Here is a 25454-nt window from a genome sequence, read left to right on the forward strand (position 1 = left end):
AACTTTAGCTTCACCTGCGACTAGAGCTAGATATTGATTGTATCAGATCGCACATGCACACACACACACACAAAAACTCTCACTTTTAATCGATCAGACTTTTAGTATGCAAATGTAAAAGTCGCAATAGCTATAACTCTAGAACCACTACAATTCCTCAAAGTGCTGAACCAGTGTGGTAGGAACAAAAATTGGAAAGAAAAATAAAAAGAATCAAAGAACCAGGACTATATGGAACAACTAAATTTACAGACTAAGTGTTAAATATCGAAAATGTACATTTGTTATTTTAATTCATTTCTTTAAAGGTGTTCTTGGTTGTGACCTCATACTGGCTCTACGGGCAACATCCCATGCCTTCTGTGGGGCATAGACACCATGCTGTGAAGCAAAGAATGACTCGTATCCAGGTGAGTCAAAAGCAAAACCAGTGTGCTTCGATGTCTCTCTTGGGAGCTGAGAGATTGCATAGCTCCTCTCCTCATCTGGTGTCAGTTGATTTCCAATCTCGAGCAATGCTGCGCTGCTGCAGTCGTCAGGGTCGCTCTTGTGGATTTCCTGAATGATCTGGTAGTCATATGGGAAGAACCATCTTTGAATCCTGAAAGCAGCAGAACCAAATTTTAAAGATTAGTATACAAACATATTCAACTGGAACAGTTGAACCCTAGACCTTTTTGGCATAAAAAAAAAGCTAATGATGATTTTATAAAATCAGGTTTAAGGATAACCTAGTTATTAATCATAGTCAAATATAACAGAGCTTGGTGTTTTAGAAACTAGAATGTAACATTGCACCAGTAGAGAAATGGTTATGAGTATAAGTCGTGGGTACAGGGAGATGTCTGGTTTTATTTTAAATTTGTTTGTGATCTGTAGGGATACATTTTTACTAAATATATAACTTTCTCTAGTTGTAATAATAATTGTACTATTATTTTAAAATTTTGAAAAACATAATAAAAGCAATACTTCGAAAAGAGTAGCAAGAGACACAAATCATTTCCTAATTCTCACCCTTGATAAACGAAGTCACCTAGAAGTGCAACAATAGGAACGAGAAGAAGTGTGAGATAGAAATATAATGTGCTCATTAAGACATAAATGACAAAGAATATATTCTCCTGCATGAAATGAAAACAAGGGACGTGAGTTACTTTGTAGAGAAGTTGAATAAAAATAACAAATGAAACATGCATAAACTAATTTACCTGTCTATCATACGAGGTCATAACTCCAGAATATATGAAGATAAATACAAACCACGCTAAAATGCTTCCTGCAATACTTATGTGATGCCACCTCGTTATCAAATTACAGGCCATAAGGAGACGCAAGTTGACAGTTACTACAATACAAGTGAAGGCCATTGTGCTGACATCCCAGAGCCCAAACATCTTGCCAGATGAACTTTGAGTACTATGACTAGATGCAGTAACAAAATGATAAAAGACTAATGATTGGTAAAAAGAGAAGAAAGCCCACACTCCCACAACTCTCCATTTGAAGAAGGTATTCCTTATCCCCTCTTTGTATAGCTCAGGGTACTTCTTGGAAAGAGAAGCGCTAACATCCTGGCAAAGAGCAAGTACAGTTGCACCGATTATGAGCAATATTCATTAAGTATTTTGCTATGGTATATTTGCAAGTACTGATCCAAACTACACTCATAGTCATAGATAATGAGCATTTGAAAGAAGAATGGCATACCTTATCGAACAATCCGACAATAATTACAGGCAAAGCGGTAAAAATAACATTATACAAAGACTGGAACCAATCATCATAGAATCTCTGACCAGAAAACCCAGTTTGGAAGGTGAACCAAAACTGAGTCAAAGTGAAAGTAAGATTCTTGTAAAAGAAGTATGTCACTACCTGAAAAATTAAAAAGAAATGAAGTGAACTCCAACCAGGATTAACATGAGCTTTGTAATTCAAAAAGACAAAAAGTTTGACCTTGCATATTCTGAGATATGACCACCGTCCATGGACAAGAAGTAAATCAGTTAGGAAGCGAAACTGAGCGATTGCAAAATCACTAGCCATGACTGCTTGCATTCCTTCTAATCCACTTATGCCAACACCAACATGAGCAGCTTGAATCATGCTCACATCATTGGCACCATCTCCAATGCTTAGTGTTATCTTTCGTGCACCTTTCTTGACCAGGCTAGTTACCTGCAAAACCGAACGTATATTGTTCGCGTTCAAACTGAACTGCAGAGTGTGTAGTGGATGATGTAATGCCTTAAACCATGACGTGTTACAATCCACTTATAAAGACCGGAAAAAGGTTCGGGTGCTGGATGAGTATCACTCAAAAACCAAGTCTAATCCACATTGTCCAGGTCAGATCCAAAAGAACATTAACCATCAGGAATTTACCTGTATTTTTATTTATTTATATCATTTATAAGTTTACCTGTGCTTTTTGCAGCGGAGATACTCGACAGCAAACTACTGAACTACAATTCAAGCTCAGGTTTAGCAGATTTCCACGTAAAGTTGGGTCCAGTGCATACATCAAACACTTCCCATCAATTACTAGTGCCAGTTTGGGTCCATGTCTAGTACGCAGAAGGTGTTGTGCTTCCTCGAGGTATTTCTTCAGCTCTTGTTTTACTGTGTCTCTGATGAAGCGTTCAGTCTCCACTTGATCACCCTAGTCATCATAAATTACAAAAAGGATAGTGAGTCTGAACTGAAGCAGTGTACTCCTCATATAAATCTATATACATTACACCTTACAAATGTTGCTTACCCTATTTTCATATTCTCTAATAGCATCAGTTTCTGAACTGATGATGAACTGCTTCATGCTATTGTTGATCAAACTGCAAGCTATAGCACAAAGGAAATGAAGAGCAGGCTTAAGACGGCTGGGGAAGCAAGACTCATAGTCAAGAAACAGAATACACGAGTATTTAAATATTGATCAAACAGTGACCCACCATATGCTATATTTATAGCTGTTTCCATCTTGTCCCCTGTTAAGACCCAAATCTTGATTCCAGCTCTAGAAAGAGTTTCTATAGAAGAAGGTACTCCTTCTTGAAGCTTGTCTTCTATTGCAGTGGACCCAATCAGAATAAGATTCTTTTCTATAAGATCCGACATCTGAAGAAGTTTTATATTAGAAACAGAAGGTAAAGAAGATTTCAGATGATCATCTTAACGGTAACTTTAACAAGTACAGAAACATGAACCTCATCCAATTTCTTTTCACGGTCTCGTAAAGAAGATTTTGCTTGGATGAATTTCTCATTCCAGCTTTCATACAACTCGATACTTAAATCCCTGTACGCCAGGCAAAGCGTACGTAAACCAGCAGATCCAAACTGTTCCAAGTGTTTCCTATTTATGTCCTTAATGTCATTATTTCCATATGCCAGCCTTTCATAGATGACAGAATCAGCACCCTGTGAAATAAAATATTCTCTTTTATCAGCATAATGTAGCTTTTTTCATCTTATGTTCACTTTAAAAAAAAAAAGCCTCGTGAAATTATTACCTTGCAGTACAAAACAAGCCTTCCATTTGGGTAACGACATATAACAGACTGGCGCTTCCTTGTACTATTTGCATGACAAAGATAACCATCAAAGCTAGCAAGAATGTTGAGCATAACTCAAGCATAAAGAAAGGAGAATCAGAAGGATGAGAGCCCACCTATTGAATTCTAAAACATTTAGAATTTCATAAGACACATCTTGGATTTTACCCATTTTCTCTACATGTGATTCACGAACCATGATCATAGTTGGAGTACGCCTGCGAAAAATAAATAGGCAATTCAAGTCATCCAAACAAGCATAACATACTATGCAATAAACAAGAAATATACAATTCAAGCATTCAGTTATAAATAGCCATTCCCCAATAAGACATAGAAACCACATATAGGAAGTCCAACCTGTAAAAGAAAAAGCCAAAGTTCTTTGCGGCAGTAACCAAAGCAGCCTCATCTGGTGACGCGGCCTGATACGTTATCTTCTCTGGAGATTCATCACCTTCAGGAAGCACAGTATGGCATATAGCAAGGCATCTGAAGAATTCCTACTAGAATAAAAACTTCCACTAAGAATGTCATACGAATAAGAGCATAGAGTTATGAACACCATGAAGAATAAACTACAAGGTCACCACAATCATATTGCCCGTTTTTGTTTGTACCATAAAAAATTTAATCTTCATCACGACATTGTAGAATGTCGTCCACAGGATTTAAAGGTATACAAAAAAGTATAAAATTGATATAACAGTATATTCCCATAGAATCAAAATCTACCTTGCAGGCATCAGGGTTATGCTCATTCTTCCAAGCACCTTGCATAAGTCTCGCATCATCAAAATTGAAACCCTTCTCATGTACTACAACAGCTTTTGGCACCTGTAGAAAATTGGATGAAGTGAAAAAGAAAAAAAAAAATACACCTAAAAAAAAATGTCCAGTCCTTTTTAGTAAATGATCTGTAAACATACGCCTTCCAATTTCATGCCATTCCGCTGAGCTCCTCCCTTTTCTATTTCAGTTATACCAGTTCCATACACCTCTCCTCCAATTGAGCACTTAAAGAACTCCATCAGATTTCTTGTTAAAGTTCCAGTTTTATCAGAAAATATGTACTCCACCTATCCAAAAAAAAAAGAGTGACTTATAAAACATAATGCCTCAACATATTTGATTCTTCATACATATGCAAGGCAAAATATACAACACTGATTGCAAAATTCAACAATTTGTTTCCGATCTCCATATTTGGAAATAATGGAAAACACTTAAAACAACTCAAGTTGCAATTGAAGTGGCAAAGGGATATGGAAGAGATACCTGTCCAAGCTCCTCGTTGAGATTAGATGTCCGTGCCAATGCAGGGGTGTTGGTTTCAATGTGATACATATTTAAGTCCTTGTTAATAAACTGGGTTGACTGAATAAATTTGATCATCTGAAATTTTGAAGAACAAATAAAATATCATTCAACAAAGATTATACAAAAATTCTGCAGTTTGAGGAAGAACTATCTTCTTGTGCTAGACATCAACTGAATAAGCTATGGCACCCACCTCGATGGAAACATAAAGAGAAATGGGGATAATTGTAGAGTACAATGTAATTAGTGTAAACATGGTTAGGATTGCAACCTGTAAAACATAAAAAAAAAGTGTGTTAATAGATAAAGCTACTAATCACGTACAACTAGATCTTATTTAAAGAATAAATTGTGTTGCAGGAGCAATTGATACCACAAATCTGTTCCCAGGGTTAAACTGATCTTCCACACCTTCACCAAGACCCAAGTAGTAGTATTTGCGGCTTATGAAAACACCACTGCAAATAGAAACCAAGCAAGAAATAACATTATTCCAAGCCCTAATAAAAGAATGCCAAGAAGGCATAATTGACAAATTCATCATCAAATATCAAAAGAAAGGACGTTGTGCAATGATAATAACTAATAATGGTAAAAAAATCTAGTAGGTTACTAAACCTGCCAATGGCTCCAATAAAACACATAACGAAGAGAACACCAAACAGAGTGAGAATAAGTTTGTCAAGTTTCCTCTCCAAAGTACTTCTTTTTGAAGGAACATTCATGGCATTCATCATAACCTACAATTAATAAGCAAGGCTGTAAAAAACTGCATCAAATTACAATGAAAAAGATGAAGAAACAACGGCTACATAAAAAAGAACAAAATAACAAGAAAGAATATGAACAACATGAGTGTGGATGGTAAAAGAAGCATATAACAGCATGCTTCAATCAAACACAGAAACAGCCCCCAAGATCCAAGCCTAACTCAAATGGAAGGCATTGATCCCCCACACAAAATCTCGCTGCATGAAATGTTCAAAAGGTATCTTTACCCAAAATAAAGAAATTGACCTCTTCATGCCGTATACGTATAAAGATAAGGGAAAAATAAAAAGGGCTTTGCAAGTTAGCAAACACACCTTTGTCTCATGCCCAGTAAAAATAACAGCCCCCACTATGTATTCTGTGTTCCGGAGACTGCATCCCTGAAAAGATAGCTCTGATATTTATTATCATTGACAAATACAAAGCTTTAAAGGGTGAAAATTTTCATATTAGAAAAACTAGAAAGGATATTGTTTTCATCAATGCCATGTTCATTTAGGTAAGTGTTAAATAGATAAGAAATAGTTAAATATGATGGTGAGCATACAGATTTCTTATTGGAAAGGGAAAAAAACCTTCAATAATACTAAAATGATCAGTCTTGCAAGGATAATACCGATTTTAAGTTAAGGTTGTCTAACTTAAAACAACACAATACAAAAGGGAATATTTTTAACAGAGTTGCAATTGTACCCAAGTCCAAAATAAGTATAACTATAATACTGAAGTAAACCAAACCAAACATGCATTAGTTTGTATCTAATAATCAATAGGTATAGAAATTTAAATAAATAAAAAAAAGCAGGTCATGTGAAAAAGAGAAATTAAACGTACTCGCAACAGAATTTGATTTGGGGAAAGAGGAAGTGTTTGATTTTCGATCATAAGATTGCCAGTAAAGGTGTACAACGAGTTATTTGGTTGTTCACATTGTATTTCCCCTGCAACAACAATAAAACCCTTCATAAAACAACAACAATAGTTACAGTTATAATAATAGAGGCATACAAACAATTGAATCCCACCCTTCGGGTGAGACTAATCCCACGGCCACACGCACCGCCCCCTCAGTTATGTATATATGAATTTGCATGCATCAAGAAAATTAATACAAAATAGACCAACTTAAACTAAACTTTTACCACTGGGGATGATGCATATATTATGAAAAAAGAACAAAATGCATAGCACATTGTAAAAAAAAATAATCTAATTTTCTACTTTAATACAAATTTCACTTATAACAGTTTGTCATTATGAAGGGTTTTGAAATGTCCTACACGTATAAATGTGACAGGACAGAGAAAATCTGATCCTGATATGACCTCTTCGAATAGAGAAGGAGAGTACAGACAATCGTTAGTACTCTCTTACAGAATTTCTAAGAGCTCTCACTGAACTAAAAAGAAAGCCCCGTTGCACTTGCACTCAAAAAGGACCTTAACGATGAATGATGTGTATTACTGAACTATTTCTCAGCAGACAAGGTTTTTTAATCACTTTAAGATAACTATTCCACCAATTCTTTCTAACACTGAATATTTGTCACTCGCTACAGCTTCATGTAATTTGCAATCCTGGGAAAGATCCTCACTTATGACCAATTAGTTTTCAGGAAAATAGTTTCTACTGTAACACGCTCCTCTTTCAATCTTTCTGTGAGGAACTTGGTACTATGATGAATCACATTAAGGAGTTATTTAAAAGATGAATGCATGAATTTTGACTTTAAATAACGATGATTATAATTCATAATGTCACTCATAAAAAAACCACAAACGCAGAAATTGTCAGGAGGATAACAAATGAAAAAACAGGTCCTTCATAAAGAATGCCATCTTTATAAAAATGGCTAGGGAACGCATACATCGTATGAACATGAAAAGACAGCCTAGAATTGAAGGCCTTTACTTCTTGTATGTTATTTTAGGTAATGATTATAACCATCAGTAGACTTTGAAGTAACATACATTGGAAAAATGAATGCAACATCATGTGATTGCTAGGATAATTCGAGTCGCATGGACTTTTGTTCCAAAAGAATTATAAATTTTTAATCAATGTGTCGATCACAGAGAAAAGATGAAACCTTTAAACTCGGAGGCTTTATCAGGAGTCAAGTAATCCCAAGTCTTTTCCAAGCCTTTCCTGATCTTCAGATTTGTCTCACCATCAAGATTTGCAGTCTGACACCCCAAAAAGGCCTTAAAATCAATTATAGAATTCTTCTTTTGATAAAACTCTCATGCTATTGTTGGCATTGTTGCTTTCTTAAGATAAGCATGTTCAACTTAAAACGAACTTTTCAAACTTTGAAGTAATTCAAAGCTCAAACCTCAATGTAGCAGACACCATCTGGATTTGAACTAGCAAGGAGCAGTAGATCAGCGGGAAAGAAACCGTCCTGTACAACCTGCAAAAAAAATCCAGCTTCAGTTTGTTTTTTTTTTTGTTTTGGAGAAGTATAATTGTACTGAAACCCCTTTAAACACAGTCCCATTTAAACAAATTAACTCCCATTTAAACACAGTCCTAAAAGAATACCCCTTTTAAGTCCTCGAATAGCTTATACCATTCACACCTTCAATTAAGAGTTCTAAAGATCATAAATATTTAAAATCCATCCTCAAAGGTCATTCAAAATGCAGCTCGCATTTGGAAACTATAAACAGGAAAATAAAGTCAAGAATATTTGATTGGAAATGCCAAAGTAATAACCCTAACTTCTTTTTCCCATTCATAATAACAAATAACAATATGTTGCTTTATAACATATTTATAGAACCAGAACACAGTGCTTGTGGACCCCTAAGGATTTTTAATACAGTAATAAAAATGCTCCAGATCAAAGACTTAAGGGTAATTCTCTGAGGTAATATCAGGTAATCAAGCGGTAATAACAGTTGAGAGCATTTGTGAGCTTCATACTTAGCAAACAAATGGATATCACAGGAAAATCAAAAGAAGTTCAAAGAAATCAACCACAAACATAAACACATGATGATCTTCAGATCGGTATGACTAAAGAACTTATCAAAAATTGTTAGAAAATAGAAGCCATGCATGTTCACCTCAACAGATGATACTGTACATATACATGGTAACTTTATAAGAGTCACCCACCAGCACTTTTATACATGACTTGATGCCTACTGGAAATATTAACCCCTAATTGGGAGCATCAGCTTCCATCCAATGTATGAATCACCCTTAAAAGAAGACTTCATAGAACTTAATGTGTCTTCAGAGATATTGAAAAAAAAATTACGGTCAACCCATCTCACACAACATCAAACAATATCCTATAGAAGAAAACATAACAGGTTTGGAAGACTTACTCTAACAATATCCCCAACCTGCAGCTTCTTCCAGGGAATATTTTCCCACTTCTGATCTTGCAATACATCTATAGGCGAACTATTTATAGCCTTATCATTCTGCAAGCGCTTCTGTAATGCAGAATAAGAAAAATCAACTTAGTCAACAATGCTCTCTTTTTTTTTTTTTTTTTTGAAAAGTATAATATATTGATCAGAGAGGGAAGACAAGAAACAAAGAGGCCGAGAAAGCCTCAAAGAAGAACAACAAAGAAAAGAAAAACATCATTAGTAATTACATAAGGAGTGCCATCTAAAAACAAAATCATCAAATGTAGTCCCCGCAAACTCTATGTTTTACTTTGACCAAAGGTATAACAAACCCAAGATCTCCAAGAAACCTGCATGAGAGCTGCTACTCTTATTATTGAACACTTTGTTGTTTCTCTCGTTCCAAATCCCCCAAGCGATAGCCGAGGGAAGCATAGCCCAAATGATCATTTTTCTGGTGTGGAAAGCGTTATTGGTCCATTCTACTAACAACGAGGAGAACTTACAAGGAGGGACCCAGTTAAAATCGAAGAGACCAAGGAAATTCGACCAAATATTATAAGAAAATGAGCAATGGATTAATATATGATCAACAGATTCCCCATCATTCATGCAAAGGGGACAATAATTGGGAATGACTCAACCCCGCACAATCAAATTATCCAACGTAAGGATCCTTCCAAGATTAGCCAACCAGACAAAAAAATATAATTTAGCGGGAACTAACCTGGACCAACTAATTGATCCCGCTACCAAGAATAAGATGGCAAAAAACTTGTTCTTGATAACACGAATTCAAAATATCGGCAGAACAATCATTAGAGCTAGATAAAATATGGAGTAGCAAAAGATACTCACCCAGTCTTCAAATGCTTCCTTTACAAGAGATACAAAAAGCACTAGACTCAGTGGCACCACATTTGTGATAGGATGCACAGGACTGCACAGTAAGAACAAGGATTTAGTATGAAAGTTCTTTCCTAACAAAATAAAAATAATGTAAAGCTACAAAAGGAAAAGATTCTGCATAAAAAAATTTTATGGATCATCAACCAAAACGCTTGTGTGCCACCCTTATAAGGAACCGGAACAAATTACATATATAATATACATATATAAATATAAACTATAATATACATATATAAATATAAACCAATCAAATCCTATTTCGGTCGGATCCCAAATTAATCAATTAGAATTAGGTTAATTGGCCAAAACTTCAGATTTCTTCTTGTTAAGAATCCTTGTCTAGTGCAACAAATTCTCAAATGACAAAACTATGTAGAAAATAGTTGTTGAACTAAGAAAAGACTTTTTATCCCCATAGTGTCTCCACATAGCACCAGAAATATCTGCTAAGATTATAGTGAAGGAGAGAAGATCTTCTATGATAAGAGCAATTCCCAACATACCTGCATCTTCAATGCCTATCATTTTTATTTTATTTTTGATAAGTATCTCCAAAGCCTATCATACATTGGTCTGATCAATGCATTCTATGATAGATATTGGTATATTTTAACCCCTACTCCATAGAATTGGTCAGTTAAACAACGCATGACAGGGAATCTCAGATACACAGATATGGGTACGGATACAGACAATGGCACAGAAACAAAGATATGCCTGTATGACAGGAAATCCATGAAACATATGGAAATCCTTTATCCATTTCAATATGATAATAGAATTCTTTGGCCTTTAGTTTTTTAAGCTATAAATCATTTTTCAAATATTTATTGCAAATGTAGTGAAACTTCGGATATTGCAAAGATTTTTATAGTAAGATCTGCTCCAATATAATACTTCAAATTTTATTGGTGAAACAACCAAGGAATGTTTTTACATGTGAAGAAACAAAAAAAGTATGGTAAGATTTGCTCTGATATAATATGTAAACTATTATTGGCGAAATAACTAAGGAAATTCTTATGCATGAAGAAACAACAAATTGTCCAATAGGAAATGAGAAAGCAGATATGCAGACGTATACATGTAGTTTCTGGTATCGTATCGATATGGGAAAGCTGGGCATGTTGAAGTATCCGAGTATCATAGCATAGAACTGGACACTTAAACAAGATACATTGTTTTAATCTCATGCAAGAATGCAGCTCAAAGGGATAATAAAATGACAACTACTTCGACCTGGATAGAGTACCTGATAGGTGTTGTAGATAAGATTGAGATCGTAAGAAAGTACAAATTAGCTACACGCCTGAACTGTCAGTGTAAAAACAATGAAACTTTTTAGAAGAATACATTGAACGAAAGATAGATAAATAAAACATGTGAGGCCTATAAAAACTACCTATAAATCAATAAATTAATAAAAACTTCCTAATCAGATCATTATGCACTTGTATTCCTCCTATGGCACATTGGTTAGTTGAAGGTGCCAACTTGCTAAATTGGTCAAAGTACGTGAGTGTCTATAGCACGACTTGGGTTCAAAACCCACCTTCACCAACTAATTACACCACTTGCTCATCAAAGAATTTTTTTATTTTACACTGGGTTACCTGTTCAAACAACCCTTTCGGTAGAAAGGTCAGGATGTTGTACTTCGTAGTTGATATGGAATTTCCCTGAAAGACCATAGAGCAACATAAATAAATAAAAACTCCTCATTATAGGGATACGATAATGTGGAACATGAAAATACAGAATGATGATAAAAGTTAGAGATGCATGACAGTCTTCCACAAGTACACTTAACTTCCTCACCGGTTATATCACATAAAATTAAAATTTTCAGCATCAATTATAAACTAGGCCTCAGATAACAAAGAAGCTTACATATAAATCACATGAAGAGTATTGAGGCGGTGAAATAAGAAGGGTAGAAAGGGATCTTGTAGTTAATTGAAATAACTTAATCTCATCAACTTCCCGTTAGTTTCTTAGAATCACTTCTCATTCTCAACAAAGAAAAACACGTTGGAAAACACATTAGACTTCTCTTACTAGAGATGAGTTAATTCTGTCTTTTATTCATGAACTATAATTCAAAATCAATTAAGACCTGCTTGGTATGTTGTAAATATTCGTAAAAGGAAAATATTTTGCATTTTGCAGCTATTTGCCATACAAAGGACTAAACTGAGCTTGGTTCATTGAACAATACAAAAAAAGTGCCCTCTTTGGTAATTGATACACACCTCCCAAGAAGAAGATGCAATGGCGAGGGAGGAAGGGGTGATGGTGATGTTGAGAAAGAAGAGGATGATGGTGCTAGTGTGGGTAGCGGGTGTTGGGAGAGAGAAAGAGTTGGTGGTGGAGTTTAAAGAGTGAGAGGGTAGTAATGCTGGTGGGCATTGAAAGAGGGAGAGAGAAATTTGCAACAAGTTGCAATTTTATTTTTTTTTGTCTTGAAAATTTGGAGTCATTTAGCATTATGGTCAGTCATGCACAACTGTCTGAACTAAAAATGTCATCAAACACTAGATTTGTCGCATATGTTTGCATTTGCAACATATCAAGCACGACCTAAGACGATAGATAAAAACAACTCATGGATATATTACACGATCAATATTAGGTTTCAAACAAAAGAAAATGTAAAAAACAAAACAATTGGCAAGTCAAGTAAAAACATGGACCTACCATATAATGCCAAACAACAATAATATATGATAGTGAACATGGTAGAACTTTTCTTTTAAAAGAGAAAAACAAACCTGATGACAATCAATACAAGCATGAGACAAGTGGATGACCAACTAAACAGAGGTTACAGGTGCGAGACCAGAAGCGGGAACGTGGGAGCACCAATTTCAAAAATATCTTGGGTCAAGGAGCAATTACAGAGTGTTTTGTAATAACTTAATGTGTCTGTCATCCATTGATCTCTCATGAGCCTTTTGACCCTACTAAAATATTAACTTGGTTGTTGCTATATTTAGAGGCGGATTTACAGTGGGGGGAACTTCCCCCACAAGAATTTTCAAAGTCTGTAGATTAATGAGATATTGCGACAGGTGGATAAAAAATTCCACCACTATTGCCCCCACAAAATATTTTTCTCACTCTAAGTTGCCCCACAAAAAAATTTCTACTCTTAGTTTCCCCCACATCGGAAAAATCCTGGCTCCGCCCCTGGCTATATTCCTTTGCTTTATACTCTATCATCACTTATTATCTTGTACTAAAAAAACAAAATCTCCTCTTTTACAATTTAAAAATGACTATCTCTAAGAAAGAAAACCAATTTTACGTAGCTAAATCGTGCCTTTTACAATATATATATTTATGTGCTCATTCTTGCTCATAGGACCCATGGTCATAGCTTGATCACCCTTATATGGTTTAACTAGCTCACCAATATTTCTCTTCTATCAATGTCACAAATTCCAACTAACTTCAATCAAACAGTTCTTTGCCAATATTATTACTTAATAATAATAAATCTTTAAAATATTTTTAATAATTGAAAATTTATTGTGCTTGTGCTTTTCAACAGAGTTTCATTTAAGATAAGAAAAATAGTTAACAAGGTTTTCCATAGAGAGCGTTGTTTTTCGCTATTTGGAGCGAGGCTTCGATATTTGGGGAGTGGGATTTCGAGAAGGATCAACTCCGAAAGCGCCCAATTACAGAAAGGTCTTCCACAACAAGTTAACGAAATAAAAAAAACTCTTCTCAAAATTTTCCATTACAAAACCAACAAATCACTTGCCAATCAAAAGGTAAACCCAATTAAACATTCAAGAACAAATTTGAAAAAGAAAAAACGAGAGATCACAAAAACAATTTAAAAGGAGATTGAAGGGGTGGATCTAAGGAACCACCTTGAATCTGACGGGAAGATTGGCCTCTCGATCGTTGCAGTAGATGGTTCGGTGGCCGGGATGCTGTGGCTGAACCCGACCGAGACGAATGGTTCGAGCCGAAGAAGATTGAGGCTCACTCGACTGCATATTTCTCAACCCTCCTAGAAGAGATCTAGATGGCCTAAGCCTCTCCCATCTGCTCATATTCGATCGAAACAGAGAGAGAGATAGAGGGGTGAGCTTCGATCGATTTTTTCTGCAATTTTTACGCTGTTCTCTTCAATCCTACTGTCTTGGCTTGCCCTTGCGTTCGGTTTGATTACTTTTTCGGGCTTTCGCTTTGGTCACTTTTTTTTACGGTTTAGATTTAATTTTAACTATTTTGACATAAAAGTGTCACATTAGAGATTATTAAGATGACTTTGTAGTGGAACGAAGCAATTTTGCTGGTCCTTTCCACTTTCTTATTGTCGCTAACATGCGCTGCGCCACGTAGGATCTTGTAGTTACCGGTGTTGATGTGTTGATGTCGTAGAACCAATAAGAGTTTGCCATGTGTACACGCTTTTAGTGGGGTCCATTAAGAGTACTACGTGTCCATTAAGGAAAACAAAATGGTTTAAGCGGTTAGTGGTTAGGTGTCCTGATTGGATAGGCGGTTGATTGCCTATGATGTAACAGCTTAATATCCTTATTTGTTAACGCCCCCAACTCAAAATTTTAATTGGAGTTTTTTTTTTGGGCAAATTATATTTTATCTATTCGAAGTATTCGACATCATTTTTAGTTCTTTTTTATTACAACTTCACCTTAAATTAAAAAACTATTGATTTTTCTATCCAAGAGGTTCTATTAAGGATATGTTTGATTGCATGAAAAATGACTTTCTATGAAATTTAAAATTCATGAAAAACTAGTGGTAAAAAATAAATAGGATTGAAAAATCAAATTCTATTATTTAATTGTATTTGAATAAAATCATGGAAAAATTATATGAGAAAAAAGAATGAAAGGAGAAATAAGAGAAAGAATATGAGAGGAGGGGGAGAGAAGAAGAAGATGAGAAAAAAGACGGAGAAGGGAGGATGTGGTGGTGGCGATGACAACGATGGGACGGAGGTAAGTGAAAAAGAAGAAGAGGGGAGAACATGGTGGTAGTGGCGATGGTGACGATGACAATGGAGGTAAATGAGGAAGAATATGATGAGAAAAATGAGGGGAAAACGTGGTGGTGGTAGTGACGGAGATGAGAGATGAAGAAAGAAAAGAAAAAAAAGAAGAGAAAGAGAGAGAAAGTAAAGGGGATCGGAGATGGTGATGACAGCGACAACGATGATGACGACAACGAGGTTAGTATGGTGGTGGGTGATAGGAAAAAAGATATGAGTGAAAAAAAATTGGGAATGAAAAATTTGGATGGATTTCACTTTCTCACCCATATTTTTATGGATTTTTTGATTGAGGTGAAAAATAAAATTTTATTTTCATGTATAATCAAACACTTAAAAAATGTCATTTTCTATAGAAATTGATTTTCCACCCTATTTTTTATGTGCAATCAAACATACTCTAAAGGTAAATTACAATATTACATTTTGATCGGGATTAAAATTCTGATGTTATTTTATCTTTTTCATTTTTTTTTTAAATTAATTAATTAAAATGCCCCTATCTAAGTATTTATCGAAACCATTTTTTTATTTATAAAAAAGAATAACATTTTAAAAAGAGTACACTAGTCTTTGTCAAAGAAACCAAACGGCTAGGTTGAAGGAAGGGTAGGTGGACCCCTTCATAAATAAGGGAGGTAAATGCAATTATCAAAATATTAAGAGGTTAAAATAAAATTACACTAAACTACAAGCGATCAAAGTGTACTTTTTACCCTTCTATTAACACACCAACATTTTCTTATAACACATCAATCCATTTGAAATTAAGAGATGATATATAAGAAATGGGTCATGGGGGTATTTCATATGTAGATTGGTGTGTTATAAGTAAAAAAATATTGTGTTAATAGAAGTTATCAATTTCTATGGGTCGTCTATTTTCTTCAAGTCCTCTCTTGTTCTTGAGGCTTAAAGGTTGACGATGAAGGTAAAAAAAAATTTATTGAAAAATAAATAAATAAAGACAATCAATTTTAGGAAGAAAAACCTGAGTTTTTTTTTTCCACAAATAGAAAGTTATGGCATTTATGTCATTTTAATTAATTTATGAGTAGACGAAGGTCAAGGGGCATATCATCAGTTTAAAAATGGCACCTGATTGATTTCACCATTATACTATTAGAGAGTTACTATTGCCACACCAACTTTTGCTAACGCCGCACCAAATGTGCAATTCTCTGTTGATTTACATATGAATTGGCGTGGCGTGGCATTAGAAAAAGTTGGTGTGGCAATAACAGCTCTCTACTCTTAAGAAGTAAGTAAACCTATTCACTTGAGTGAATTATTATTGAACCCTCAACTTTTTCACCTAACCCAATGATGATAAGGGGAAAAAAAAAAACCATTCTTTAGTAAGATCATATATAGAGTTCAAGAACAATACTCAGTTACAAAATGTTCCTGTTCAAGTTCAATGATACACACTGAAACACAGAAAACCATATTTATAAATATATGAAGATATATATGAATGGATTTTGAAACACGGAAATGGAAACAATTCCGATTTTTAATTTGAGCTTCGCGCCTACTAGACCACAGATGAAAACAATATCAAGGTTTCCTTTTGAATTAAGACACCCAGATATATTTTTCTGAATCACTGATGGAGGAATAATAATGGTTGATGCCTCATTACTGCCATTTGACGAGGACTTCCTTAAGTCACGGCGATGCTCTATCGAAACTGCCACCAACTTGCATATGCAGCCATTCTGGTGTTGATCCCTGATCATATTCCCTCGATGCTTGTAAGCCAAATTCCATACTGCCAGTACCAAATGTCTGTGTAATGAACTGAAACACCACTTGTTAAATATGGATTTTTCTAATAAAGTTCTCCGATGAATATTTCTTTGTATTGTTTTTACGCCTTTTTTGTTAATGGAAATGTGGCCTTCCTCGACAAACAACAGATATTTAAATAAATAAATTCACAAATCAAGCAATGCCAAAGAAAATCAACAAAGATTTTGTACTGTTTAGAATGACAGTACTTTAGTAAATCAAGTATGAAACCACATTCCTGAGTCCTCAAACCACAATAAACTATCATATTGCATTAGAAAAGTACGATCAAAAGTATTCCTTATATGCTTGTACAGGCAAAATAAAGCATATTGATGAACTGAGGAGGTCGTAACCATGTAGACCTACATAACCCTCCTCGCTAGGGCTTTTGATTGAAGTGCTCTTGTAAATAGTTATCGAATAAGGCCCACAACACTAGACAACATATTAATTGTTCTCGAGAACATAAAAGGGTACGAAGTTTGCTTAAATAATATTGACAACATCTACACAGCCAAGATACAGCTTTGACCTAATATAAACGTGCAGCAGTAAAGACAATAAATACATGTCTAGGCGTCCTTATATTCCTAGTATATGCAGCATTGTGCATTGTATAGTAAACAATAATGATACTTCTGTCTTCTCTGCAGCTCATAACTCTGGTACATATTAGGGGCATAGTACACTATAAAATTCACCTTATCTTACTTATCAAAAAAACAATTCACCTTATCTTAGGTGAATTGAATTATGCAAGCTAGACCATGGTTTTGACATAGTAGTAGATCAAGTTTGAGCTTAGCTTGCAGTTGTAGATTCTTCCTTAATCTAATTTTTTTGAATTTCTGAATTTTTTTCTTATTTTACCAAATTATCCAATTTTAAATATTTCAGTTATGCCAGCTGATGCCATAAATCAACCTGGGTGATTAAACCAGATTGACCCGTCCTGGCACCTTGGTTGACTGACTTGTCTGAGTTTTAAAATAGTAATCCTAAAGGTTTTAATTGATCTCCTATGGTCAATTAAGAGTTTTTTTAACTGATATATTAGTAAACTTGCCACTGTGTGTGGATTTAGGCAAAAATAAAAATTGTGTAAGGCGAGTGGGCTTAAAATGGGGTTTGGCAGAAATATCGTGACCAATATAATGAAGATTTTGCATGAAAAATAATTTTTTTTTAAATGAAAATTAACATTTCGGTTGAAATGATAAATAACCTCGATCTTCAATATTCTTGTCCCAAAGTCACTGTTCATTATTCGAAAATTTGAAAGTTCATCAGAAACCCTTGTATCTTGTGTCAGTTATCCAGTACACAAACTATTTTGGCTGAAATATTTTAAATTTTTGGAAGTTTTAAACCGTTGTGACAACTGAAAAACTAGAGCCACGGTTTAGTGCCAGGAATATGAAGGGAATGAGTGTTAGTGGGAGCATGAAATCCACACAGTGTGAATAGAGAACATGTATGATGGACCTGTTGTCCATTCATTTGTAGGTTAATTGGGTTGTAGGTTTGGTATTAGTATTCTGTGCATTTTTGTATCTTATGGTTGGTCATCTCGACCGCCTTAGTGAATTGTTTGTTTTTACCGATGAAAATAAATAAATAAAAATTATCCACACTTGGCTCAACCTACCATAGCAGATATGAAACAACTAATTGGATGATTTCTTGGATATCACAAACCCTACGATTCATAGAGGATCTGGACCTTCCAATCTACAGTTAAAATATAGATGGTTAAAAATGATAAGGTTAATGGTCAAAGAAAAGCTCAGGTATCAAGCAGTTAGAAATGCATAATCGAACTTCATTATCAAACTTCAATGTTGTTGGAAACTTTGTGCTAAGCTGTAGCATGATTCAGCATCCAACATAATTGGACTTACATCTTTTGAAGGAAATTGGTCAATGCTGGGGTGCACCCTTGAATTAACCGCTTCAAGCTTCATCGACATGAACTACAATAACCAATGATTCTATGTAATTCAGGTTCAAGTTCAACGGTGAGGAATAAAAGCAATGCATAATGTAGCAAGACGCATAAACGAGTGAAAGTTACATACCTCAACCTGATGCTGTAATGATTGGATGTAGTTAATTATTTCATCAAGGACCAGAGCTTTACCTATCACCTGCTCCGAGAAAAAATATACTAAGAAATATTCTTTGACAAAAGATTTTAAATATCAGGGCAAGGTGAGAATTTTATTTCAATTAATAGAAGAAATACTTATCATAAATATGTTTTTTCTTTCAAAAAATACCCAAATTTTGAAACTCCGTTTTAAATTTCAGTCTCCATTTTGTTTTCAACTATAACCAAAGCCAAGATCAATTTTCATAAATAATTTTTTTTTTCAAAAAATACCCAAATTGTGAAGTTCCATTTGAAATTTCAATCTGCATTTTGTTTTCAACTAGAACCAAAGCCAACATCATAATTGAAATTCAAAACCGTGCACCTGAGTTGGATGGTTAACTAACTTAGCAATGAAACAGGACAAGTTACAAAATTCAAGGCACATTGTAAGGCAACTTTGAGGTCATGGGTTCTAGTCCAGCTTACCCATCAAAAACAAAAAGATATAAGAATTTTTTTTATTTTTTTATTAGAAAAACTTTTTTTTTTTGTAGGTAAGCTGGACTTGAACCCATGACCTCAATTTTTTTGGTTGATAAGCTGGACTTGAACGCATAGACGACGAAAAGTTACTAATTAAAAGCCTAAAACAAAAGTACCTTATTACACCCAGGGACCAGATCTTGGAGAATCTTCATCCTCTCACTGATCTTCTCTCTCCTAGCCTGTTCAAAAACATATTCTAGTAAGCAAAAGTGCAAAGCTTGTTCGAATTTTGTGGATGTGATCTACTGTTTTACAGTCTATATCCAACACATTTCCCTGGTAATTAGTAACAATAGAAATATCTGAATCCATAACAATAGAAATATCTGAATCCAAAGCCCATTGCCTCTATGGAGGCCTAATCAATATCTTTCAGTATTTACAGAACGTCACAATTGCATATTACAAACTTAGAGTGTATATAAGTCAATTACTCTCTCTGCTAGGCTGTGGCTATCAGTAGCTTGACCCCTTCTTGCTCGCACGTGGATGTAGTCTTGTTTAGGTGGCTCGGAGGATTGAGCACTTTGTTTGGCTGGTTTTTCACTTACGCCCGAACTTGCTTCTATCTCTGGTTTCGAATCACCATTTTCATCTCCAGATCCCGAGCCTTTCAGACATTTAGCATCTCTATAATTCTGCTAAAAAGAGAACCAAAACGACTACAATGAGCCCCAAAAGAACCCAAGTCTATATCTCAACTCCTAAATCACAATCTCTCAAGATTCCAACATTCCCATATCAACAAGACCCAACAATGGTGAATAAAGATGAAAAAAGTTCAAGAATTTCCATCAAGATCAGAAAATAAAAGTTCAAATTGCAAACTTATCCAACAATGTGAGACAATTTTCAGTGATTCCATACTCTACTAATGGAGCGATACTAATTGAACAAGAAATTACCATGTCATTGCCACTGCTGGTAGAGACAAGCTTCGATGAATCGTCCTCCCAAGCTGAGGCATTTCTTCGCTTTCTCCCACCGCTTCTCCTGCTCTGCTCCGTAACTATCGACTCATCAACCGAAACATCTCGTTTCCTAGACCCAATTTCCCCCAAATTATGTCCAGAAAGACCTCTTTTTGCACCTAAAACACCACCAGATCCCCCTACAACACCACTACCAGTGATCCCAAATGGCCAAACCTCAGCCATACTACACGGAGACCCATTCGCAGAGGTAAATGAAGGATGATCCATCTACAGACACACCGAATTCATCAAAGAATGAAAACAGATTTCGAATTTTCATCCAAATTTCCTTCACATTTATTCAAATTTGAGACCTTGACAAACTAAAACTAGCTGATAAGAAGTTTAGAACAGAAACCCTAAATAAGTTGGAGAGATCTCGATCTGTAAATCTGCATTTGAAGTTGGATTTGAGTAGGTTTTCTGTGGTGTTTGTGTTATTCAAAATGGAAATGAGAGCAAATGAGAAATTCTAAGTACCGTTATGGAAGAAAACAAGAGAGAAAGGGACACTGACTAACGAAAACGAAAGCGATTGCTAAGCTACGCCAAAGTCAGTAGAAGCTGTGATCCGAGTGGTGCGCACTGTGCACACTCCGCTCCTTCCCCACCACTTGTTGGAGACTGATTGTGAGAGTGAATTATTGATAGAAGAGAGATTTACCAGCCAGACCCAACTGTAGTATTTTTTATTACAAAAACTCCTTTGGAGTTCTGACAATTCCAAGGGAACCTTACTTTGTACAGTTTGTTACCCTTGATATAAAATTCAAATGGATGAAATTAATTTGTTACCTAACATACCTTGGAGTGGATCCTAGCCACATCAATTTGTGACATCCTAAAACATGATTTAATGCCACCAAATTATGAAAGATAAAATGCTTAGAATTTAAAAAAGAAAATCGAAAAAAGTTAATTTTCAACATTGAATGTTCCGAATTTGGTAGCCATCCACTTTTAACACCTTCAATCAGCTCAAAAAATGATTTTTTTTTTTTAATTTTTGAATTTTGTTCGTGAAATCTAAAAAGTGTGGTGTTGGATTGTAAATTTGATAATCCATATGAGACCAACAACCCTCGGTAAGATTTAAAATCTTACTAAGTTAGTCATGCTAATTTGATTCATCAAGGAAGGTTTTGTTCGGTAACAAACTTGGTAGAGTAAAGGAATTTTTGTAAGAGTGTGGCTCGTATGCACTATAAAATTTGAAGTACATGCCACTGTAAGTCACAATCCAAGGAAATTTTTAAGTACAAATTCCTTGAATTTTAATTTGTCTGGCGTGTATCGAGGTGTGGGTGCATATGATCCAAACTCTTTTTGAGGTTAAAGAAAGTAAAAGTAGGGGAAAAAACAAAGTTAAAAAATATATTATTAAAAAAATTAAGGTAAATGATGAAAAATTATAATGTCAATTACAAGGATAAAAGAGTAAATATAATAAAATTAAATAGGTAAAAAGTAAATGAAAAGTGAACCCTACAAAATTACAACTTGATAGGAGGTATATCCCCGCACACAAAATTGTAGTAATTGTAAGTCATAGTTGTGTTTTATCATATAGATTGCAAGTTTTCCACTAAACATATTTTACTGAGATCAAGAACTGGGTATTGGCGGTAATCAAACCCACGTTTATGCTATCATCACCCAAAAACTTTACCAACTAATTTAGATGACACTTGCAAAATTCATTGGCAATGTGTTAGTTCCAGTTCATTTCTTAAAGATCTTAGAACCAAAACCATTATATTTAGTTTGATTTCAGTTCTTGTGGGTTTTGGGTCTGATTAAAAAATAAATGGAATAAAAATTGTAAAAAATCACAAGTATCCATTGATTCCAATTCTCAATAATCAAATGAGAAAAAAAGTATTTCAAATCATTATAAATCTTTTTTCCTTTAAAAAAATTAATATATTATTAACTAAATTATTAATTTAGTTATAATTTATTATAATAAAAATACAAATTAATGATTCTTTTTTTTCAAAAATAAAAGTTTATCTTAGTTAAAAGTAATAAATTTTTAGAAGAGAACTCATTTTTAAGCTCCAATCGATAATTTATATGAAAAATTGAAGAATTTTACATAACATGTATTTATTTTGAAAAAAAAAAAAAAAATCTTAAATCATGTATAGTATGAAAATAAATGAAAAAATAAATCGGTTCTAGATACCCCCGGGTACCCATTGAATAGAACTTAAAGGTTCATGTTACTATCGGTTTAGTTCCATTTTAGACTAGACTTTAATTGATTCCAATAAAAAGGGAATCTGAACCGGGCTTTCCTGTTTCGATTAAATGGGTACCCATTGACACCCCTTGTTGGGATGACATAGCATGTTTAGTGGACCGCAATAGTTGCTTGGATAATTGGAAAACTTTGATCGAATTCAACTTTCATGACTGATTCCCAGAATCTGATTTTAAAGACATTCTCACTGCAATAATTTTTGGAAGGGACCGAGCTCTAATAAATTTAGTTCAATGGCCAAAATTGGACCTATACTTCCATGAACCAACATACAAAACGTGATCGATAATTTTTATCTAACGGATTTGGTCATTTTTCTGCTAGAATTTGGATATTTTATTTTTTTTTCCCCAAAAATTTAAGATATGAAAGATGTTTAAATCTAATGCCTACAAATCATCAATCGAGCTAATTTTTTAGTTTGAAGGTGACTCCACAACAGAGTGTTACTCTTGTGTTAGATTTCTTTAGCTTTCAATGGGCCAGATTTTTTATCAGCCTATCTTGGATAGGGTTAGCATAGTGTTACTTGGATCAATTAGTTATTGGGCTGGGAAAGGCCAGTTTTATATAAAGGGCTGGGTGTGGTATTTGGAGCTAGGCCCATCTGGTGGCTTGGCTCAGCCCGATAATTTATCTTCGATTTTTATTTAATTATAAATTATAATCATGTTATTATGTATAAGAAAATTTGCGGGTTAGCTTGACTCAACCCATAAATAGGTCCAAAATAGTTGTGGGCCAGGCCGGACTTATACATAGGTGAAAATTTCTTCAACTTGGATTGACCATTAGACGAGCCGAGTTTGTGTCAGGATTTTGATGCCCGATTAGCCCTGGATCATTTACGGCCCGGCCCAAAGATAACCCCATGTGTATATATATACAGCATCTTAAGCCAACTGAACAAGTTGCATATATACCTACAAATAAGGATACACAAAGTTGGGTCATTTTTAAAATGCCTCCATGGTATAAAGTCATTAAATTGTGTGTAATGATTTTCTAACGCCCCGTCACTGATCCATACATCAATTGCTTTGGGGTACGCATAATCATTAGTCTTTTTCTCTGTGTCCCGAGGCAAATGATCTACGGTTCTGGGATGGGGGCGTAGGGGGGTGTCATATTATCACGACTCTTAAATTTTATAATTTTAAGAACTTATATTGCCACACCCAACCTTTCTATTATATGGTCATATCAGATTATTTTCACATCTCTCTCTCTCTCTCTCATTTTATTTTTGTAACAACAGTGTCCGGACTTATGGCCGACTAAGGGGACCAGATGAGCAAAGGCATATGGGACCCTCCACAGGGCATGTGCAATGCCCGCACGTCACACGCACTAGGTAAGTGAGGGAACACCCTCATGGGTGCCCTTGAGGAAATATTGCTCACACTAGATATTGAACACACAACCTACAGACACAACCACTTATTGGATTCAAAATTGCCGTTGAGCCACCCCCTCGAGGTTTTCTCTCTCACTCATTTTACAAGCTCATCTCTTTGTTTTTTCCAACCCCATCTCTCAAATTGTTCTCCTTTGTTAAACTCCATCAATTATATTGTGGAATCCATTTTTTCACAACCATTTTCCTAAGGTATTTAAATTCGCTTGAAACAAAATTTCATGTAACCATACATAGCCTAAATATTTTATGGCAAAGACTGAAGGTGAGGACTTTTCAGTCATATTAATTTATCGTGAAAGACTAAAGTCCAGGAGTCTGTTGACAGTTTGAAAACACAGGGTAACTCTAATTTTCACCAAAACCTAAAGACTTCTTCAAAATTATCCATCTATAAATGTATAATATGTCAATAAACTTTTAAAATCAATAATTTGGGTAAATTACCATTTCGTGACCAACTTTCGAAAAATTTGTGATTCCGTCTCATTGTTCATTTTAATTACCAAAACGTGATCGTGCAAAATCGAACGTTTTTTAAGTGACAAGATCGCAGGTTTAAGGTAACAAACTCACCACTTTTCCCCCCCAAAATGACAATCTTGCTAAAAGTAACGAAACCTGCTAGATAGTCTCACTTGAAACTTGTGAGATTGTCACTTTAAAACCTCTGATATCATTACTGTCCATGTTTGATAATTAAAATGAACAATGAACCAAAATCATAATTTCGTCAAAAGTTTGTCACATTTTCGTAAATATCTCTAATAATTTCAGTCATGGTGTGATATTGTAACTTTGGGGTATAGCCATATTATAAGAGTCGTGATAATATGACTCACCAGGTGGCATACTCAAATGACTCCATGACGTGACAAGTTCGGGTGTCGTAGATATGTACGTCTCATGATCATGATTGCACTTCACCATAAATAAAAAAAGTGTATCCTAGGGGAACCGTGTATCCCGATGCATACAGATCTACAGTTCCCGAGCTTGACCCCGTCATGGAGTCATATTATCAGGACTCATATTATAATAATCACATGATAATTATCATACATCACTTTTATTATTTACGAAATTTCTATCACCAGAGTTTAAAATATAATAATAGTAAGCAACACATGCATTCTTACTAGTACTTTAATGATATAAATAAATTAATGGACTTCCAACATTTAAAGTAGAAAGCAACATAGCGTTCATTATTATATAGTCACAGTAGCATTGAAGGTCTCTAATGTCAACAGCGACACCTATCTGTGTGAAAGAGAGACCATGGGTTGGCTGATATTTAATGGGAAAAGCTTGGAAGGTGTGAACACACATTAATAAAGAGTAGTTATGGTCGGCTCTCTTTTCTTGATTCTTAGGGTTCTTAGTTTGAGAAAAGCTACCAT

At 34.8% G+C, this 25454-nt stretch overlaps 2 protein-coding genes across 4 annotated transcripts; both read right to left on the reverse strand.

The window, feature by feature from the left end:
* Positions 1–83: 83 nt before the first annotated feature.
* Positions 84–14156, reverse strand: LOC147398977 (phospholipid-transporting ATPase 3-like). Its single transcript, XM_086448355.1, has 27 exons — positions 13806–14156; positions 11538–11603; positions 11177–11238; positions 9874–9955; positions 8986–9096; positions 7983–8060; positions 7737–7833; positions 6482–6588; positions 5962–6027; positions 5495–5616; positions 5250–5334; positions 5070–5147; positions 4835–4951; positions 4486–4635; positions 4292–4393; positions 3917–4059; positions 3673–3774; positions 3515–3578; positions 3210–3422; positions 2955–3120; positions 2765–2844; positions 2426–2665; positions 1960–2181; positions 1711–1878; positions 1212–1574; positions 1018–1124; positions 84–601 (listed from the first exon to the last, which is right to left on the reverse strand). Exons 1-27 carry the CDS (start codon positions 13989–13991, stop codon positions 295–297), a joined length of 3684 nt encoding a protein of 1227 aa, XP_086304481.1. The 5' UTR covers positions 13992–14156; the 3' UTR covers positions 84–294.
* A 2151-nt stretch (positions 14157–16307) lies between these two features.
* On the reverse strand, positions 16308–21007 carry BPEP (transcription factor BIG PETAL P (BPE)). 3 transcript variants are annotated; one of them, XM_086448358.1, is made up of 6 exons: positions 20300–21007; positions 19829–20035; positions 19508–19573; positions 18832–18900; positions 18655–18726; positions 16308–16747 (listed from the first exon to the last, which is right to left on the reverse strand). In XM_086448358.1, exons 1-6 carry the CDS (start codon positions 20594–20596, stop codon positions 16628–16630), a joined length of 831 nt encoding a protein of 276 aa, XP_086304484.1. In that variant the 5' UTR covers positions 20597–21007; the 3' UTR covers positions 16308–16627. The 3 variants fall into 3 exon arrangements, with proteins under 3 accessions (XP_086304484.1, XP_086304482.1, XP_086304483.1); XM_086448356.1 differs by having other exon boundaries at positions 16308–16759; positions 20300–21006; XM_086448357.1 differs by having other exon boundaries at positions 16308–16759; positions 19829–20032; positions 20300–21003.
* Positions 21008–25454: the final 4447 nt, after the last annotated feature.

The sequence above is a fragment of the Akebia trifoliata genome, chromosome 7 (genome assembly GCF_017979445.1).
Source record: "Akebia trifoliata isolate Shusen 1 chromosome 7, ASM1797944v1, whole genome shotgun sequence".
Taxonomy (NCBI): Eukaryota; Viridiplantae; Streptophyta; class Magnoliopsida; order Ranunculales; family Lardizabalaceae; genus Akebia; species Akebia trifoliata.

What these genes read in the sequence shown, in the direction of transcription:
- LOC147398977 (XM_086448355.1), bottom strand. Translation starts at nt 13,991, where the DNA reads ATGAGCAGATGGGAGAGGCTTAGGCCATCTAGATCTCTTCTAGGAGGG. An exon ending in CAAATCAAATTCTGTTGCGA is followed by an intron (nt 6,028 to 6,481) that starts GTACGTTTAATT and finishes CTATCTTTTCAG; the next exon opens with GGATGCAGTCTCCGGAACAC. An exon ending in ACCCTGGGAACAGATTTGTG is followed by an intron (nt 5,148 to 5,249) that starts GTATCAATTGCT and finishes TATGTTTTACAG; the next exon opens with GTTGCAATCCTAACCATGTT.
- BPEP (XM_086448356.1), bottom strand. Translation starts at nt 20,596, where the DNA reads ATGGATCATCCTTCATTTACCTCTGCGAATGGGTCTCCGTGTAGTATG. An exon ending in GCCACAGCCTAGCAGAGAGA is followed by an intron (nt 19,574 to 19,828) that starts GTAATTGACTTA and finishes GTTTTTGAACAG; the next exon opens with GCTAGGAGAGAGAAGATCAG. An exon ending in CATTACAGCATCAGGTTGAG is followed by an intron (nt 18,727 to 18,831) that starts GTATGTAACTTT and finishes TGGTTATTGTAG; the next exon opens with TTCATGTCGATGAAGCTTGA.